The sequence below is a fragment of the Onychomys torridus genome, chromosome 14, assembly GCF_903995425.1.
Source record: "Onychomys torridus chromosome 14, mOncTor1.1, whole genome shotgun sequence".
Lineage (NCBI taxonomy): Eukaryota > Metazoa > Chordata > Mammalia > Rodentia > Cricetidae > Onychomys > Onychomys torridus.
Genome location: NC_050456.1, coordinates 20,551,682 through 20,572,037, shown reverse-complemented (window position 1 = coordinate 20,572,037; position 20,356 = coordinate 20,551,682). Strand labels below are relative to the sequence as shown.

Sequence of the window (20,356 nt, the reverse complement as noted above, 5' to 3'; positions counted from 1 at the left end):
TAACAAGCTTTATTTGTCTTTTACAGGCCACGACTGCTCCATTAGATTATGGAATTTGGATAGTAAGACATGTGTACAAGAAATCACAGCTCATAGGAAGAAATTGGATGAGTCCATTTATGATGTTGCTTTCCATCCGTCAAAGGCATATATCGCCAGTGCAGGAGCTGATGCCCTTGCCAAAGTGTTTGTGTGAACCGACATAGACTCACATCGTGAAAAAAAGATTGGCTTGGTCAGAAAGAGGGTATGTCTGCATCACTGCCATCAAGAAGGTTACTGATAGGACACTACATGTGATCTGCCTGGGTAAAGCTATTGGGGGCAGGCTTAAGTTGTTGGGAATCACGTCTTCATGTCAGGCTTATTAGTTTAACTGTAATTAACTGTATTTGTGGGACAGAAGGAAAAAGGACTCCAGTATCTGTGCTGTATACTGGATATGAACTGAGTGTAGTTTTTTTTGTTTTGTTTTGTTTTTTTGTTTCAGCCAATGTGGAGTCTGATCTTACAAAAAAAAAAATTAAATTAAATAAATAAAGGACTTTTTGTTGGACTCTGTGTGCTGCCTTAGGGTTAGGAATGTGGTGCTCTTGTGGGGAAGCAAGCTCCAAGAGTAGCTTTTTTTCATCTCTTAGTTACCTTACGATTATCAGTTGAATGCCACAGATTCCCTTTTAAACTTATTTTGCTTTAAAAAAGAAAAAAAAAAGAAAGAAAAGAAATTTAACTTAAAATATTTTAGCATTAGTTGCACAAAATGTTTGAATAAAATTCTAGTTTTTATAAGTCTTTTTATATATTTAGCCTGTCACCACAGTGCTCAAGATCATATTGATGTTTTTCTGCATTACACAGCCCTAAAACACAGAGCTCTCACTAACCTGCCACCTGTAACCACTTCCTGTCCTCCTTTTGCCTAATACAGCTCAGCTAAGTCCTTCCTAAGATGATAAATCACCTTCGTCTACATGTCTTCATGAATCAAGGACTATTAAGTGTATTAAAACAAAGCTGTGGAGTCTAGTACTCCAAATGAACTCTTTAAAAAACTAATCTGACATCCTATCACTATGTGATATTTTGTACATCTTACTGTATTTACAAGTTTATTTATCAAGGATTATCCATCTTGCTAATGGCCTGTTATTTATTTCACTTTTTGTTGGTCTTTATATCCTTTTATTAATGTGCTAAGGGAACCTGTTTATCTATTTTGGAACTCTTTGAACAGTCTAAAATAGACTAAAAATGGGATATTTTATAGTTAAGTTACAAACCAAGGTGTTTCTCCCCAAGATACTATCTTGATTTACCATGATTTCAGAACAAACAATCTAGTTTAAAAAAAAATTGGAGAATATTTTATTGCCATTACTTATATTTTAAAAAGTTGAATCAGGATACTGAAGTCTGCTGGAATTGGACTAGTTTCCCCTGTTTTTGTTTGTTTGTTTGTTTTTAGATGTGCTTAATTTTATGGTGTAACTAAAGATTTTCTTTGTGTAATGCATGATTAAGACAATAAAGTATTTTTTTCTAGTCTTCCAAAAACCTTTTCTGATCAGTTTGCGAGTTTTGATGAGTTTTGTAAGGTTTTTGTTTTCCAGACTATGAATCAGCAAATTTTTAAGATTGTACCACAAAGCAAACGTACAGCTGTTGAAAAATAATGTATATAAAATGCATATAATAAATATTAAATTGTGTACCTGTATGTTGCTGTTGGCCACATCATTTCGTGTTGAATAATAAAGTGCAATACTCTCCATGATTAAAGTAGGAAATGGAGGTGGTTTCTTAGTCCTTCATTTTTATGCTATTCTTTTTATATTCCTAGTATATGTACTGATATTCTAATAAGGTTACAACACAAACACTATTAAGGATACTTTTCAAAGTATTTGCACTACCTGGGGTAGCTTTTATGCTATTAAAATAAGTTAAGGCAGCCAGTGTCATGCTCATTCCCAAGTTTCAGATACACAATTTAAATAATCTGCTTAGACATCCTATTACTTTGAGTTTTCCTTTACTAGTAAGTAGTGTTGTCTTGTTTAGCTTTACCTGTTTCCACAAAAATGTTAGCAAAGAATAAAGTACGTTATTCACTTAGTAGAACGTTGTTCTCATGAAATTAAAAGTTAGCTATTTGAAAGCAAAAGTTACAAGAAATTAATACTCTCTTTCTTAGAAGAAATTGCAAATGGAATTGAATTTGGCATTACAGAACTTAATAACTCAGTTGCTAGTGAAAAAACACTTAAGACTTCAGAACTGAAATTGTTGAATTGTAATTGTTACTTTTGGGGTCAGGGGCGATGGTTCAGTGAGTGAGTGGTTGCCATACAAGTATAAGGACTTGAGTTTGAACCTCTGGCACCATGTAAAAAAGCATGGTGTGACTGTGTGTGCATATAACCCCAATGTTCCCAGGGCAGACAGAAGGGCCCTGGGAACTTACTGGTAAGCCAGCCTAGCCCTAAACGGTGAGCTGTTTTAGTGAGAGGACACACCCCACCCCAGCTCAAGGCATTAAGAGGAGAGCTGGAGGAGGAAGCCTGCTCTGGCCTCTGCATGCATGCATGAGCATATGCATGCACTCTGACATGCATGTACCACATGTACCCCAGGGCACTAGCTGGTGGATATTCCTCCACACTCTTGTTTCTCAATAGTAAATTTCCCCAAATCTCATTTTGTTTCTCTCTGAAGCCCATTGCATAACTATTTAACTGTAATTTGTTTGTTATTGTGGGGCACAGATTTGTGTTTTACAGTATACTAAAACTATGATGGGTTTTTTTTTTTTTAAGCCAGTCTGAAGCCAGCACTGAAGAGAATGAGGTAGGAGGGCTTTGACAAAGCCAGCTTGTCTCAGCAGTGACTTATGTACCCTTAGTTGTTAACCCTTTGTTCACTTTCAGAAATGCCTGGCATCTTAAAGTTTTAATTTCTCTCTTGTTCTTTTGGCAATCTTAAATGTTAGCATTTCTGGTTATCTCAGATGCTCCAAAGTTTTGTCCTTCATAGAATTGAAAGACTTGGAAAAGAGCTAATGAATGGAAGCTAGAGTTGCATTTACTCACAGGGAACAACTTAGGAAGTTATGGTAAGATCCTCCTTGTTCACAATGAAGCTTGGCAGCCTTTTCTAAGAAGGAAGGGAGAAGGAATGTCCTTTTTGTCAAGTCTCTAGACTGAGTTTTGTCTCTTCTCACAGATAATCCTTACTCTCTGCATGGTTATGAAATGTGGGTGTACTCCCGTAAGTCACGAGTCTTCTCCCAAGTCAGTAAACAGGTCCCCAGGTGGGTAAAGGAGAGGACAGAACCTAGCTCAGAGAAAGATGGAATGGTAGAGCCCCTGTGGGCAGTAGTCCACACCGAGAGTTTTGATACTCTCCTTGACAGCAACTTCACAAATGTGGTTAAGTGTTTTTGTTTTTGTTTTAACCTTTCTAGAGCTTTATTGAGAGGGGGCGGGGAGAAACAGACCAGACAGAGAGAGAAAGGGACAGAGAGAGGCAGAGAGACTGTGCGGAGGGGAGAGAGAAGGGCAGTTAAGTTTTTAAAATGATGCTGGTTACATGTTTCTTGAAGCAGGTACTCTAACATGTCCTAGTAGCTAACCTGGTAATGACTGATGCTGTCTACAATAGGCATTCAGCATGTGATTGAATGAAATTTTGCACGACTTAATTCAAATTGGTCATTTAGATTGGTTATTCCTTGTAAATTAGCAGGAGTAGAATTTTTGTCATATTATAGAAGAAAAACACTAGTGTTAATAAATAGGCACTTAGTAAGTCACTATCAGTTTTATTGTTGACATATCCAAGCTATTATGCCATGTATTTTTCCTGATACAATACTTGAAACATCTTTTTTCAAAAACAACCTGCTTAAGCATTTTCTCAGTCCTTGGAGTAATGCCTGCCTATACACATAAAATTTAAGGATATAAATAGAAAAATACCAGGCAGTCCTATCTTACTCAATGTGGTATTTTCAGCCATTAGTTATGAAAACACTACAAAAGAAGCTTGATACATGGTTCCATATAATGTGTAGTTATGACTGGTACATGAAATAACAGCTGTTTGTTGGCTGGTTTTAAGACGTCCACGTGGGTCAAGATTGTGCTTGATCTATGTTTAAAAGCTGCTTTGCTGTCCTTGCACAGTCAACACAGTGTCCAAGTGTCAGGTTCTTGTATGGAGCCGTGGAGCTCACATAGCCACTTTGAGTATGCATGTTTGAACTCTGCAGTTTTAGTCCATGACATCTCTCTTTCCTGAGTTTCTAAGGACCCTGATTATCAAGCCTCGGCCAGTCTAAATTAGGTGCTTCAAATGAATGCTCATTTGCTTTAAACAGCTGTGGATGTATTTACTGATCCTGGTAAGCTATAAAGTTACTTAGGTATTGAGAATACAATTTGCATATTAGATCCCCTTATACGAATTCTTTGAGTTGTCAGAATATCACAGTTATTGCTGGGATTCCAAGAAATCTCTACAAATGCCTCTAATGACATCAGAGACAATTGGTTCTAATCCTGTGAACTCTCTGGTAAAGAAAGCATGTGACTCCTTGGGTTTAGAGGCCATATCTTTCAGGTCATCCAGAGGTGCCCAAGCCACACCAACAGAGAAGATAGTGATACCTACAATGGAAATATTTTCAAGTGAGTTAAAAATAGGTCTAGCTTACATACAAAGTTAAATATTCCATACATTAATACCTAGATGCAGAGAAAACTGCTTAACAATTTAAGTGGAATCTATGCTGAATTTTCTAGGTAGACTACAGTTGTTTTGATTATGGCAAACATACTTAGGATCAAAAGCTTTGCCTCCAGCAACCTGCTATGTATTAATAATTTGATAAAAACTACTCAGATGGCCAGTCAGCTCATGAAAGACAATTATTAATTGCATTAATAATTTGATGTGGAGTTCATGGAGGACAGCTTGAACAAGTAACAAAAGGACCCCTGGCCGAACCGGAAGCTCCTAGAGCCGGCATACATGGTTGGCGGCCAGGAAAGACGCCCTGCTGCTCTACTTTCATACGTCATGTGGGCACCTCATAGACATTAAATTGAGACAGCAATAAGAAGATGCATAAATGGGGCGGTTTGCGTTGTCTGAGGAAATGGAGGCTAGTGATAATTTTGTTTCCTCCACTTCAGTCTTTGAAGTTATATTGACAAATCCAGTAATCAAAAATTGTAAGTCTTGGAGCTGGAGAGATGGCCCAGCAGTTAAAAACATTTGTTTTGCGGTGGTGGCGCACGCCCTTAATCCCAGCACTCGGGAGGCAGAGGCAGGCAGATCTCTGTGAGTTCAAGGCCAGCCTGGGCTATCAAGTGAGTTCCAGGAAAGGCGCAAAGCTACACAGAGAAACCCTGTCTCAAAATACCCAGACCCAACCCCCCTCAAAACACACAAAACATTTGTTGCTTTTGCATAGGACCTGTGTTCAGTTTCCAGCACCCACATAGTTAACCATCTAACTCCAGTTCCAGAGGATCCGATGTCCTCTTCTGCTCTTCATGGGCTCCAGGTGTACACATGGTGCATATACACACAGGAAAAACACTCACAAACTTAAATTGCTATTCTTTTAACACTAAAGCAAAAAATCTAGTAATAAAACAAAACAAACAAACAACTCCCAAAGGGATTTCAGTGAAGCTTGGAAAAATTGCAGTTCAATCACCGAGACTCGAAGGCTTGTAGGGTAAGTCTGCACTGCAGTGATCCTTTCCACAAAACAATGCTTGGGCCTATATTGACTTGATATTCACAGGACCCCTTTCTTATTCCTAACACAAAGTACAACCATCTTACCTGCATCATGGGCAGCTGCAGCAGGACCTCGGACATCATCATAGGACTGGCCATCTGTGACAATTACCAGGAAGTTTTTGTTGGGGCTGTCCCTTATGGGTCCAAATACATTTCTCACAGTAAAGGAAATGGCATCACCAGTAGCTGTCCCACCACTCATGTAGCGTATGTTCCCTAGGACGGCTAGGACATTCTCTTTGGTGTTATAGTCAGTGAAACTGAATTCCGTGCGCTGATCATAAGTGAACTGTACGGCAGCTATCTTGGCTCCAATGTCTGAGATTTCAAATGTCTTGGCTATGTTAGAAGCAAATTCCAGCATAAGATGGAAATTGCTATCTCCAACACTGCTGGAGCCATCAATTAGGAAGGCGATATTCACCGAGTTGTAACAGGTCTTGCTGCACATCATCTGCTCATGAGTGCAGAGCTTCTGCACCAGAGGCTTTACATATTTTGTGGTGCCAAACCAGTTGGGCATGTGATAAGAGAAGAAGCCATTATTCCGACACACAGCCTAATGGGGGAAGACAAAAGATAACCCAAAAAATAAAAGGTTTAATATTTTGTAAACTGTGGTCCTGGAGATTGAACCTAGAACCTTACATATGTATCCCATCCCCGCCTTGCTACTTTTCATTTGAGATGGGGTCTTACTCAGCTGCACAGGCTGGCCCTGGACTTGTAATCCTTTTGTCTCAGCCTCATTGAGTAGCCGGGATTACAGGTCTGTTCTTTCAGGCCCACCTCAAACATACCAAATATTATATTTTTGTTAATCTAGTTATGGGCTTATCAGTACTAGGTTTAGAAGGTCCCAAACTGAGTCACTTCCACCCATTAACAGGAACTAGCCCTCACACCTTACCTTGTCAACGAATGCAACATCTTGAACCATCCCCAGTTCTTCAGGGATGGGCTTGGCCACAGAAACTATAAATACATTGACACCAAATTCTCTGGCCACAATACCCGCTTCCTCAATGTCATCAGAAGGCCAGCCGTCAATAAACACCACCACCACTTTTGGTATCCCTTTTCTCACACCTGTGTCTGCTGTAAAGAATTTCTGAGCAGTATGCTTCAAGGCTTTCCCTAAAAACAGAAGCAAAGGAGCTGCAGTTGTCATGGCTCAAATGACATTTCTATTTCTGGCTAACAGCTTAATGCCACTGAATTTAAGAATTTAGGAATTCAGTTAGTAAAAGATCTATGAAATGGGAAAGTTTAATTATCCTTCAGGCCTGTTTTTGGCCTTCACAACCTACATCCCCTCCACTTCCCAGAAGTTTCACATTCCCTTGTATCATTTCACAGTAAAACACAACACACCCCTCCTGTTGTGTGTTCTTGCCCCTACTGGCCTATGAGGGCAGCTAGGGAACAAGGAGCCTTCCAGAGTCTGTCCCCTCTGTCTTCATCTGCTGAAAAACGGGTACTTTCCTAAAGCTCACAACGCTGTAGGGATTTTTATTTTGTTTTTAAGAATTATCAGACCAGGCAGAGCTAGTGCACATTTTTAATCCCAGCACTTGGGAGGTAAGAGGCAAGTGGATCTCTGAGTTTGAGACCATCCTGGTCTACAGAGTGAGTTCTAGGGTAGCCAGAGTTATTACACAGAGAAATCCTATCAAAAAAAAAAAAAAAAAAAGCAAAAAAAGATACACCAGCCACCCACTGGTATATTTTCCACTCTAGACAGTTTCTATATATGTGATGAGATGCAAATCTAGTCAACACAGAAGTGCTGGCAGGAAGGGAGTCTCCTAAATGGCACTAAAGGCTTTCATTTCTGATCACTATCATGAGTATGCTGAGCCCAGAGGCGGAGTACTTACCTGTGTTGGAATTACCCCCTCGGAAACCTACTTCTTTTATGGCAAACAAGACATCTTTGGCTGAAGTAAAGTTTTTCAAGTAAAATTCTATTTTGGGATGTTCACTATAAAAATGAAAAAAGAAGTTTTTAGGAAAGACAAAATAAGCAGGCCTTAAAAAAATGACTGGCAGAGAACCCACGTTCAATTGGCAACATAGTGGCTGATAACCAGCTAACTCACTTCCAGGGGGTCTAGCATCCCTTCTGACCTCTGGTAACCAGGCACACACAGGGTATAGAGACATGCATGCAGGCAAAACAAACAAACAAAAGCCTTATAAGAGAAATGTAAGAAAGAGTCAGACCTAAGGCTTTTTTAAATTACACAGTATGCAATCAACTAGAACATTGCTTCCACTCACTGGAAATCTGTCAGAAATATAACAAGAATAATTGCTATACCCCAAATTTACTATATTTTGAATAATAGCTAAGCACACAATTTCATTTCATATTTCCACAAGGTGGAATTATCCCAATTATTTAAAAAAAAAAAAAACACACACAAACAAAAACAAAGACAAAAAAACAAAACAAAACAAAACAAAACAAAACCCCAAACAGGCTCAGAACACTCAGGGAATTTGCCTAACAAAAATGACTGCCTTTTAAATTCAGACTCAACTGGCTTCAAAATCATTCCGAAATCCAGGTTGGAACCGGAGTTACAGACTTTATGTATGCATCATGTTAAAGTAGATGTGGCTCTGGGTTCTGGCTTTGATGGAACTCTACACAGTTGGGCACCAGGTACGTGGGAAACAGTTGGATGTGAGAGTTCATCTGCTCCAGGGAACAGTCCCAGGAGCACTCAGCAGCCTATTAGCCTAGGTCTCTGTGGTCAAAAGGAACAGTGCCAGTGACATCTAAATTATTATTTGTGTGGAGTGGGGTGTTTTGCCTGCATGTTATGTCCCTACACCATGTGCATGCCTGATGCCTACAGGGGCCAGAAGAGGGCGTTAGATCCCCTGGAACTGGATACAGATAGATAGATGTGAGTGACCGTGTAGGTGAACCTGGGTCCTTTAGAAGAGCAACCAATGCTCTTGATCACTGACATATTTCTAGTCCCTAAGAGTGACATTTTATAAGATGGGAAAAGGTACAAGGAAATGCATTGTAAAACACTACACTGTTAAATTTTTCTTATAAAATGACAATGGCATTTGCTAATCCTGGTTGTAAGATTATTATTTAAAGAATTTCAGCTCACTTTTAACTATATTTTGTTCATCAGAGACCATGTTTGAAGATTGGGGAGATGGTTCAGTCCAAGACCTGGGTTTGATCTCCAGAACCCATGTAAAGAGAGCTGAGTGTGGTGGCTCAGACTTTTGATTCCAGTGCTGAGGAGGCACATCCCTGAGACATGGTGGCCAACCAGCCTATCTTACTTGGCCAGTTCCAGGCCTGAGAGACCTGTCTACAACAACAAAAAAGTGGGTGGTGCCTGAAGAATAAAGTCTGGGGTTGTCCTCCACCTTCTGCATACATGTACATGCGCGCGCGCGCACACACACACACACACACACACACACACACACACACACACACACACACAGAAATCCTGTCTCTGAGTAAAACAAAAGCACATCTTTAAAGTCAGAGCTTCATTAAGTGCAATTTTTGTTTTTGTTTTTCGAGACAGGGTTTCTCTGTTTAGCTGTGCGCCTTTCCTGGAACTTACTTTGTAGCCCAGGCTGCCCTCCTAGAGATTGGCCTGCCTCTGCCTCCCGAGTGCTGAGATTAAAGGCGTGTGCCATCACTGCCCGGCTTTAAGTGCAAATTTTTAAGTTTTCAGCATAAGTAGCCATTTTAATGTCAGGCTTTGGGTTTTTTGTTTGTTTGTTTGCTTGCTTGCTTTGAGACAAGCTCTCTGCTTTAGCTTTCTGGGTTGTGGGATTTAAGATGATTCTTTGAGTGACAAGAAGATCACAGACTATCTCCACACACCTGCTGGTTTATGTCAGCATTCCTAATGGCCTGCTGGATCATGCAACCCGATTTCATGGATTGGTTCCTTTTTTAAGATTGTAGCCACTTTCCACTATTCAGATTCTGACTTAAGCAAGCCATCTTATTGTTGCATTGCTAATGATGCAAAGATCATTCCGTTCTATTTAAATATGAGCTCTTTATTCTAGTGCTTCCTAAAGCAGAAAAACCATGAGTATCTAGGTTAATGCAGCTTTAAGTTTGAAACAGCATAGGCTAAATTAGTCAAAACCAAAACACTTAGAAAATGTGTCAGGACCTAAGCCAGGCACGGTGGTGCGTGCAGAAGCAGGTGGATCTCCACGTTCCAGGACAGTCTGGTATACAAATCAAGTTCCAGAGAAACCTTGTCTGGGGAAAAAAAACAACCCAAAACAAACAAACGAACAAACAGCCACCCAAATCACACACACACACACACAAATCAGCACCTGACTCAAATAAACTTGCCTAGATCTTATAAAATTGATACTGCATTTAAATCCACACAATAAAGGGTTCATTTTAAAGGCAAGGGGAAAATGGTATATTATAGAGAAAAGTTAAATACCTTCTAAACAGACCCTACTATAAAAAGTAACAAATGGACTTGGGAGGCAGAGGCAGGTGGATCTCTGGACTTCAAGGCCAGCCTGGTCTACAGAGCAAGTTCCATGACAGCCAGGGCTGTACAAAGAAACCCTGTCTTGAAAAACCAAAGGGTGAGGAAAAGCAATGAATGGAATATTAATTAGTGATCGTGGTGGTGCTGGGCTACCCTGACATACTGCTGATAGTATTAGCTGGCTCACTCGACCTTCTAGAAAGCAATTTAGCTATTTTTATCAGAGACTTTTAAAGTGTCTGAACTTCAAACCCAGGAATTCCGCTGAATGATCAAAGATGGGCCCAAGCAGCCATAAGGCTTCTCTCTCATCATGGGCTGCTGTGTGACAGTGAAAGGCAGGGGGAGACCTCTCAAGGACACAAAGGAAAACTATCAAACCATTTGCAATGCACGTTTGTCACAGAGAATACTTAAAGCACTAAGGAGTGAGCAAAGAGGGTCCAACATTTTTACAGCCTGAAATATAGAAAAGGGGAAGAGAAATGTCTTCTCAAATGCAGAAAGGAAAGACAACTTTACAAAGATGGCCCTGGAGGACGTGGTCTGAGAAAGGCGCTTCTTCGTACTTCTTGTCAAGCCTCCTAAAGGGACATTATTAGTGCTACAAACCACCGATATCATTTTTACACGAAGGAAAAGGGAGCACGTGTCAGAACACGGTCCATGAGGAGACTTCTGAGAGCTTGTGAGAAAAGGGAGCAAGACAAGAGTTCCTCCAGAACACGGGATGTTCTGGGATGTGCTCTACAGCCTTCCCAGGTGTAGTAATAGGGGTGGGGTTGCTTCAGCCCACCCCTCATCTTACCCATTATCATTCAGAATGGAGTCTGCGTGATCTTTGCCCTTGTGACTGTATGCAGCCTGAACTCCAGAGAACTTTGCTCATATGACCTTGCTTAACCCTCAGGATGCCCTCAGAATATAAATTGTCCGATGCCCTGAATCAAGTTGGCCATTGCATGAGACTTTAGTCTGCCTCATTTCTAGACTCCACTCTCTCAGGCTCGTGTCACCAACTAGTGACAGTCACTCTAGATCTCCAGAGAAGGAACATGAAAAGGGTAAAAAAAAAAAAAAAAAAAAGCCCAATGTTGGCAGAGTAAAGAAAAGGAACAAAGAATACTGTTGCTTCCTTCAGAAAAAAAAAAAAAAAAAGATCCAAGAATTGAGTGAAGCAGACAAGGGTGTTCGTGTAAGGCTTCTAGGTCATGAATCTTCTTTCTGGCTCCCTATAGACAGAGTGCTGTTTGCTAAGTGCTTTTTTTTTTTTTTTCTTTCTTTCTTTCTTTCTTTCTTTTTTTGGAGCTTCGGATGGAACCCAGGGCCTTGCACTTGCTAGGCAAGTGCTCTACCACTGAGCTAAATCCCCAATCCCTGCTAAGTGCTTTTATACCAATGGCTCACTCAGACCGACACACACTAACCAATCTTTGTTGTTGTTCTTTGCAGTGTGGAGAATTGTGAACATTGCATGTACATGCAAGCACTTGCAGAGATTTTTCCCCTCTAAAGACCAGATCTCACTATGCAGTCCTAGCTGTCCTATTTGCTATCTAGACCAGGCTAGCACTGAACTCACAGAGCTGGTACAAAGCTGATATAAGGCTATCTCTCCTGCCTCTGCCTCCTGAGTACTGGGATTAAAGGCATGCACCACCATGCCCAGCCTGGCATAGACATTCTTAAATTGTGAATTTATAGTTTGGTATTCCAGCTTGTCCAAACTTAAATCATGTTTAACTGAAATTAATATTACAGCTTGGTAAATAGTCATCATTCAAGACATCCATAATCTCTCATTTTATTAACGTTGGTACCTGGCTTGCACGAGGCCCACGTGTGGTCCTTCTGTGCCAATTCCCAGCATTAGTGCCACTTTCCCAACAAAATTCTTCTGTAAATTAAATCGCCGCTGCCCTATATTAAAGCTTCCATCGATCAGAAATGCAATGTCTGCCTTACAGTCTGCAGAGAGCCAAAGAAGGGCTCCGTTAGTCTCAAGAGCAGCCGGAGGAAATGCCATCCCCTCCCCCCAAGAACTTAGCTTACCTTTATTACCAGTCTTCTTCTCTGGTGTTTTCTTTAGCCGTTTACCTGAAACAAAGGAAGCCCTTGACCACGAGATGCTTACACAGCAGGAACTTCCACCAGAATGAGCTGTGGCAAGGAGCGCCTTTTAAGTTCCTTCCATGGTCTTCTGGGCTGGAAGGCATTGCTCCAACAAAGAAACAACACAACCTGGGCAGGCCTATGTATCTGGTATGCATCTGTCCAAGGCTTTGATCTCACAAACCCGCAGCTGAAGCAAGAGTGGGAACACAGAGCCACCTGCTCTTCATTTCTTTGACTTTAAAATGGTAGGGGCCAGAGGGGTGGAGCAGCGGGTAACAGAGCTTACTGCTTTTGCAGACCCAGGTTTGGTCCCAGCATCCACATCACGCAGCTTAAGTTACAGTGCCTGTAACTGGGCCTCCAGAAGAGCCCACCACTCTCTGGTAGTTCTGCCTTTGCCTGCACACACACCATACACATAAACACATCCAAGCACACACATATACACATAATCTCTAATAAAAAAAAATAAAATGGCCACAATTTTGGAAAAAGGGATCCCTGGATTTTTTTTCTTCTTTTTTGTAGCACACACACACTGATTTCTTTTAGTCACATGACAGTCCTGAAACTAAGTGGACTATTGAAGCAAAGAGCTGGAAATGTGTAGAAACCGACCGATTTCTACACATGGTCCATCAAATCAGAGAGGGATAGAAAGGACTTCCTGAGATTGGATGAGCTAGGTTGATAATAAAGAAGAGAAGAAACGTGAACTATAAAGTAGAATGCTTTCATCCAAAGCACATTAGTAGACAAGAGATAGCTGCTTTGCTCCTTTTTAATATTAGTGTTCTGAAGGACAGGCTCTGCCGACAACATTTCTAACTCCAAATTCTGTGCCAGGCAACAAGGGATCGGTCCGTGCTTCCTACCTGTGGGTGGATGGGCTGTGGACACTGCCCGTCCCGTGGCTTCCTGGGTACTGCTTTTGCCTTCTGTTGAAATGAGAAGTTTATTGTTTTTCTCTTTCCCTCTCCACCGTCAGGATGTTATGTAGCTAAAGTTCTACACAACGATTAAGTGGGTAATGGTGACTCAGGTATAAACATCACCCTGGCCATTAGGTTTGGAGAACTACAGTGCATTCTTGATACATTTGAAAATGCCACCAAAAACTGAATTTACTGCTTCAACAGTTTGTTACTTGCTAAGTATCTAGGCATTTACTGCGAACAATTCAGATTTCAGTTTCTACTGCGTGAAGTGAGATTTTTACTCCCCCCAAATTTGGGTGACTCTGTCCCATAGCTGACTTTTTAAGTACAATGTTTTCCATCAGAATTAAAAAGACTGGGCTAAGGGAAGCTGAAAACCCTTCGGAGGGGCGTGGGGGAAGTGTTTATGCACAGCTGAGAACAGTGAAATTGTACCTACTGGTCACCGCGAAGGAAGCGGGCCATCTGGAAAGCGTCTGAGACTGGATGCCATTGGCATCTACTGAGGAATAGTTCTCTCGACCAGGAAGGCTGTAGACACGTACAGGTCCCCCTGAGGTGTCAATCACTCCCCTGCAAAGTAAGAGTTACAGCTGAGACACGATCCAATTGTCTTGTGTCATCCACTACTCTGATTGGTCAAGAAAATAGCTGAGTGGAGAAATTGCCTAAGGATGCTTTCTGCTGGCCCTTTGAGATTCACTTATACAGGAACAAAAATATCTGGAGAAATGACTTTGTGCTGTTAAACTTTTTAAAGTGATGATAAGGACACACTGATACCCTGCTTCTTACATCTCAGAGATTCAGAATTAATAAAAAGATGCCAGTTTTCTTAAAGCAATTAACTGCATGTGCCCTTGAACTGTATTAAAAAAAAAATCACACTCGCTCTTTTACTGTAGGATGGGGTGGCATTGGCTTACCATAGTGACAACCAGCAAGATATATGACAACCAGAGTTCAGTCTCCTCAGACCAAAGCTGTGTCTACTTTAAGATTTGTGATGGAAGTTAAAACAACGCCTTGAGTAGTATACAAGCCCCATAAAGTACGACACAATGGCAGATGCTTTAGAATCGTAGGCATGTAGCCATCGGGCACTTATGCAGGGCTGGAGAAACGGCTCAGTGTCTAAGAGCATTTGCTGCTCTCCCAGGAGTCCCGAGATCAGTTCCTAGCATCTCAGAACCACATGTAACTCCAGCTCCAAGGGACCCAACACCCTCATCTGTCCTCCATGGGCACCCAAACAGTTATAACACACACACACACACACACACACACACACACACACACACTCATAATTTCTTTTTAAATGAATGCTATCTGCTTATTGTCAGCTTCCCTTGTACATTTGGTAATGCAAGAATGCCCAGGAAAACCTCAAAAATACATCCACCTTCTATGGCCAAAACTGTCATTAAAAAGAAGCAAGGAGGTAGGAAAGAGCTCCAAACAGCTAAATGGGGAAGAAACTAACTGTGCTTGTCCAGTGCCCACCCCCACAGCCCTTCCCACATGTCCTGGCTTACCTATGGACAGCAGCCCCACAGATGCTGGATACTGAGGCATACACTATGTTCCCAAACACGGAGAATTCCTCCAGAGAGCAGCCTCCTGGACAGAGAACATCTGCTTTCTCTTTTCGGATATCCAGGCCTCTGGTAAAGCAGGTGATGGCAATGGGGACTGAAGAGAAAGAGCTTGTTATGTCAGGGCTCCTACGGCTTCTTTGAGGAGTGTTGTTGGAAAAGCAGGCTGTGGAATTAGTTTTCACTCCCCTCATTTCTATACTCCCAACAAAATACTGATTTAAATGTTGACGCCGTTTTAGATGTTAGCAAATCAAAAGGGGTTTTCAGTTTAATCTAGGGCTGAGTTACTATAGATGTCTAATGTGACAGTATTCCCAGTTCTTAGTCAGTTTGGAAAATGTAACGAAGTACATCAGGATGGGAAAACAATGCTAATCTTTGGCTTTGTCCTTATTCTAAAAGTACAAAAAATCTCAATTGTGATGACACTGTTGATAGTTGTTTATGATGACAGTAAGTCTGGATTGAGCCTTTGGAGTGTCTGCATAGTCTTGAAGCTACCCTTTGCAGAGGACTGTTTAGCCTGTTCCCTGACACAGCCAGACGCTTAAAATCTCAGTCACATAAGCCGTCCAGTTAACTGGTGCCTGGATCCACAGAATGTTACTTAGTTGCACATTTTACAAATGAGGAAATGAAAGCTTTAGACTTCATTTCTCCACATCTCCACAACTCCCAAAGGCTAGCCAGGAGGAAGTCAGTCCTGTACTTGAATCTGATTCTATCTCCTCCAGATCCGTCCAAAGGGGACACGGGCAGCAGCAAATACTGTGTTAGAAAGCACTGCTAACATGCTTAAGTCTTAAATCAGTCTGCCCCTCCCCACCCCCGGAAAAAAGGAAGTTTTGGATCCTGAGTGGCTCACGCCAGTCTTCCCAGCACTCGAGAAGCTGAGGCAGGAAGATTTTTGCCTTGAGTTTGAGGCTAGACTGGGTTACACAGTGAGTTCCTGCCCAGCCTGAGCTAAAATGACACCGCCTCAGAAAAGCAAACGAAGTTACTGTGAAAGGTGTTAATTTGTCAAATCATAACGAATCCCGAGATGGTAACCTGTCGATTTACTGTCGATTAAATGGAGAGTAAGGTTATTAAATACGACTTTCCAAACATGGGGACGTGTAGTTATCCAAGACCTTTGGAAACAGATGTTTCGGAAAAAACAACATCTCTCTCACCGGACAAGACATACATAGTTTTGCAAGTTGAGGAACCTGCCTCTGCCACGGACCCCTGTCTGTGCTGCTACCCAGACCATGGAAGAAAGGGGACGACGCCAGGTGTGATACCAGTTCCTCAGCTCAGTTAAAATCTCAGCTACCAACAGGAGTCCAGCAGCTCTCTCAAATAACCCCAATCCTTCCCGTTTTCAGCGACCCGAGGGAGGGGGCGGCGGCGACACTGGAATCTTAGAGCTGCTAACACTGACTTCCTTGGGCAAAACATGAACGAGGCAGCCAGGTGCGGTACTTACCATTTCTACTCTGAAGAAAAGCAAACGACAGATTTTTAGAAACGAAACGGTGCCTTACATCGCAGAAAAGACACCGAACCACACACCCGTACTCGGACTTCTAACACGCGGAATAAACTCTTTTGAGGCTTCCAGGGAGCGACAAGAACAGCCAGCGGTGCTTTCCATGGGGGTTACTTGTACAGTCGCACAGCAAGATCGGACTAGGTGGGGCCAGGACGTGAGCCGCCCCATCTGTAGGCTCGGACCAAAGAGTTTTCCCCAACCCAGTAACTCTAACTCAGGACTAGTGGTCCCAGAGCTAGGTGGCGTGCGCCCGGGAAGGAGGCCGGGTCGGACCCCCGGGACCCTGGCGTGGGGAAATAGGTAAGCCCGAAGGGCGCGCTGGAGACGGGTGCGGGCGCCTCTCCGCCTCTCCAGCCCCCGCATCCCTCCACAGGTCGGACCGACCCTGTCCACCCTCCCTCCTCCGCCCGCACCCAACTCACCGGCTCCCTCGGCGCGCGCGAGCCGGGGCAGCAGTAGCAGCAGCAGCAGCCACGCACCTGCGGAGAAAGGACAGCTAGGTGGCTGCAGCCTCCGCCCGCCCGGGCGCGGCGGCGAGGGCGCGTACCCACCGAGGCAGAGAGCAGGGATCCAGGACGCGGGCATGGCGGGGATCTGCGCGGACCTGCGGGAGAGCGAGGCGTGAGCGAGGCTCGCAGGGTACCCCTAGGCCCCCCCGGGCTCCTCGGGAGCCGGAGAAGGCGGGAGAGCCCGGCCCCTGCAGATCGAGCCGCCCCAGGCACGCTGTGCCACCTCACATCTGCGCGGGGGACGCCAGGACACCCAGATGGGCAGGGACAGACCCCCGCTCGACACCCTGGATCCCGCACCTGCGTGGAATCCGCTCGGCTGCAACCGAGTGCGGTAAGCGCGGCTCCGTGGCCGCTATAAAAGCCAGCGGCGCGCATGAGCATTGTGCTGGGGGCAGGGGCGGGGGCTGGGAGCGGTCCCGGGTTCTCTCCCCCTCACCACACCCCCGGTAGGGCGGTGGCCGATCAGCTCCGCCCTCCGTCCCCCGACGGTTCCCGGGGGAGGCCGGCCCGCTGGCGCCTCTCCCTGCGGCGTGGGAGTCCCCTGGGGAGGTGTGAAGGTCGCGGTGGCGTCCCGGGACTGGGGCGTGGGGGGCTCGGAGCGCGCCTGGGGATGCTCCTAGGGACGCGCAGGTCGTGCAGGGTACTGGACGAGGACGGTGGCGGGTGACTGTCCAGAGGGAATGGAAGGACCACTCCGCACAGTCGCAGCGGGGTGCAGCCCAGCACCTGGTCCTGAGAACCAAACTTCCCAACTTGGCGCCGGTGGGAAAGGTGCTTTACCTTTAAAGTAAAACCAGGCGGCATCTGATGAATGCTGTGGTGGAAAACTGGTCCCAAGACCCGTTATTCTTTAGGGGCTCAGCCTCGGGACTTCTTTTCTGTTAGAAAACTGTTTTTCCTGACGGGTCGGTTGTTGTAAAGGGTAGAAACCTCGTAGAGTGCCCCCTAACCTCCAGGCAGTATTTACATTTTCTTTTTTCTTCCTTCCTTCCTTCCTTCCTTCCTTCCTTCCTTCCTTCCTTCCTTCCTTCCTTCCTTCCTTCCTTCCTTCCTTTTTTCCTTTTTTTTTCTTTGTCTTTTCTAGCTCAGGAAAGATTCCTCCTCGTTTGTCTTTCCAGTCTCAGATCTGCTGATTACACAGAACTAGATTTGGTAATATGTGTCGTCCCTCCACCCCACCCCGTCCCCCCATCCCCCCCAGTCCCCATACACTCCTCTTGCCAATTCTACTACAGTCACTTTTCATGATGGATATGGTGCGACATATGTCATGTTAGCGACAGACTGCGACCTGCAAGGCAGCTGAGGAACTCTAGACCTTGACAGCCCTTACTCTACCACTTTTTTTTTTTGGGGGGGGGGACATGGTTTTACTGTAGCCTCGATGACGACGACCTTGAATTCACAATTCTCCGGCCTCAGCCTTCCGCAGTGCGGCATATACACCTGGCTGCAATACCTGTTTTAAAACCAGCTTTATTTAGTTGTCATTCACATCATAGAATCCATCCATTAAAAGAACAGGATTCGGTGACTTCTAATAAGTTCATGATCCTCATCGGATCCAGTTTTAGAACATTCCATCACCTCCAAAATGATGCCTCCTGGTGGTCGGCGGACAGGCCCTCTCTTCACCAGCACCCTCAGCAATCACTAATCGACTTCCTCTCCCTGCAGATTGGTCTTTTGTGGGCATTTATATAAGTGGAGTCCTACACCAACGTGCCTGGCGTTGAGGCGCACCTGTGCTGGAGGGTGAGGCGCACTCCCTGTCACCTGCTCAGCCCTCGCCTGGGCAGAAAGAAGGCTTTGGCGTTTTCATTAGGCAGCCTGGGACTAATGATTTAATTCCTCTTACTACCCGTGTGTCTTTGGAAGGGAAAGGGGCAAAATCGCTTGGTTGAGAAGTTCTGGCTATTTCTTTCTCATGGCTTCTTGAAGGGTTTGATCCCTTCCATGATGGAGAGAGTTGTACTTGTCTCAGAAGTGTACTTAACCACCTCTGAGGTTTTCCTTGGAGGGAAGATGAGGACGGCTAAAACTGTCCTTTCCATGATCTTTGTGTGTCCTCTACCAGGGTTGGATAGCCTCTTCCCGTCAGGCTGGGGGACTGTCAGGATCTTGTATAATTAGTTGCCAGGCAGAAACCCCTGCGGCTGGGACTCACATGGCGGAAGGGGTGTAGGCAGAACCTTGCAGGGCACAGTCCCTGGTACCATTCCACGGTGATTTGGCAAAATCAGAATTGTGCAGCTAGTTCCATGATAGACCCCCAGGCTGTGACTTAAAAAAAAATTAGAGGAAATAGCTCGTTAAGTTTCATGGTTGTTTACCCAGGCATTTTAATTATTTTGTTTTGAAACATTTAAGAGAAGTTAGAAGTTAGTCTTTATTTATTTTTATTCTTTTGGAAAGAGCAACCAAGGAGGGTGGAGGAGTCGGGGTGATAGTTCTTTTCCTCAGTTAGTTTGTTTTTCATGTTCACCGTAAGTGCATGGAGGGAAAATATGGGAAGTGAAGAGACCTGCCTCCAGAAACAGCCAGGAGGGCGAGCCAGATCTGATGCATATGACTGAAAAAGGCAAATGGTTAAGATTACATGTTTGTATTCAGTTGGGTGACATTTCAGAGCATTATACTCCCAGGATTGCTAGTTTATCTTGCTCCAATGAAGAACATTTAATATTCAAAAAGCAGAGAGCAGCTGGTTCCTCACTGGGTTGCAGCTGGGAGACACTCATGTCTGGTGTAGCCTGGGTCTCCCTTCCCCTGGAGATTCTGATCCTGTTGGCCTGGGATGAGGCCAGAGCCTCAGGCATTTAAAAACCTCTCTGGATGATTCTAGTGCATAGCGCAGGGCACATAACACTTAGTTGCATGTTAGCTAAGAGATTAGTAATTCTAATATTTGATTGGCTTTTCAGTTTCTCATCGAGATTCTATTTCTATGTGCCAACTCTATTTCCCTGATGAAACATGGGTGAAACATGGGTAGCTGTTTAAAAACGCTGCCCAGGGCTGGTGAGATGGCTCAGCACAGAAGGGTCATGGCTGTGCAAGCCTGGCCACCAGAGTGGGATCCTAGGCGACCCGTGTAAAGGTGGAAGGAGAGACCTGACTGCATAGACCTCTGACCTCAAAGATGGGCACCGTAGCTCAGACTCTCTGTCTGTCTGTCTGTCCGTCTGTCTGCCTGTCTCTCTCTCTCTCTCTCTCTCACTCACACACACACACACACACACACACACACACACACACACACACAGAGAGAGAGAGAGAGAGAGAGAGAGAGAGAGAGAGAGAGAGAGAGAAATAAATA

At 44.0% G+C, this 20,356-nt stretch overlaps 2 protein-coding genes across 5 annotated transcripts in view; one reads left to right on the top strand and one right to left on the bottom strand.

The window, feature by feature from the left end:
- Strn3 (striatin 3) overlaps positions 1-1,779 on the top strand; it is an 87,721-nt gene extending 85,942 nt beyond the window's left edge. For 3 of the 4 annotated variants that reach the window (XM_036206416.1, XM_036206415.1, XM_036206414.1), the window contains one exon: positions 27-1,779. In XM_036206416.1, the coding sequence (XP_036062309.1) occupies positions 27-196 (170 nt within the window). In that variant the 3' untranslated portion in view covers positions 197-1,779. The remainder of the gene's footprint in view (positions 1-26) is intronic. The other variant, XR_004946542.1, reaches the window with a different exon arrangement.
- A 2,020-nt stretch (positions 1,780-3,799) lies between these two features.
- Coch (cochlin) lies at positions 3,800-17,445 on the bottom strand. Its single transcript, XM_036206588.1, has 12 exons — positions 17,335-17,445; positions 17,077-17,129; positions 16,948-17,004; positions 14,926-15,082; positions 13,830-13,963; positions 13,328-13,390; positions 12,390-12,434; positions 12,158-12,305; positions 7,695-7,798; positions 6,725-6,951; positions 5,857-6,373; positions 3,800-4,667 (listed from the first exon to the last, which is right to left on the bottom strand). Exons 2-12 carry the CDS (start codon positions 17,108-17,110, stop codon positions 4,492-4,494), a joined length of 1,662 nt encoding a protein of 553 aa, XP_036062481.1. The 5' UTR covers positions 17,111-17,129; positions 17,335-17,445; the 3' UTR covers positions 3,800-4,491.
- Positions 17,446-20,356: the final 2,911 nt, after the last annotated feature.

Coding starts and splice junctions, on each gene's coding strand:
- Coch (XM_036206588.1), bottom strand. CDS start 17,110: ATGCCCGCGTCCTGGATCCCTGCTCTCTGCCTCG. Junction 17,005..17,076: donor GATCCCTGCTCTCTGCCTCG/GTGGGTACGCGC, acceptor CTTTCTCCGCAG/GTGCGTGGCTGCTGCTGCTG. Junction 15,083..16,947: donor CGCGCGCGCCGAGGGAGCCG/GTGAGTTGGGTG, acceptor CTTTCTCTTCAG/TCCCCATTGCCATCACCTGC.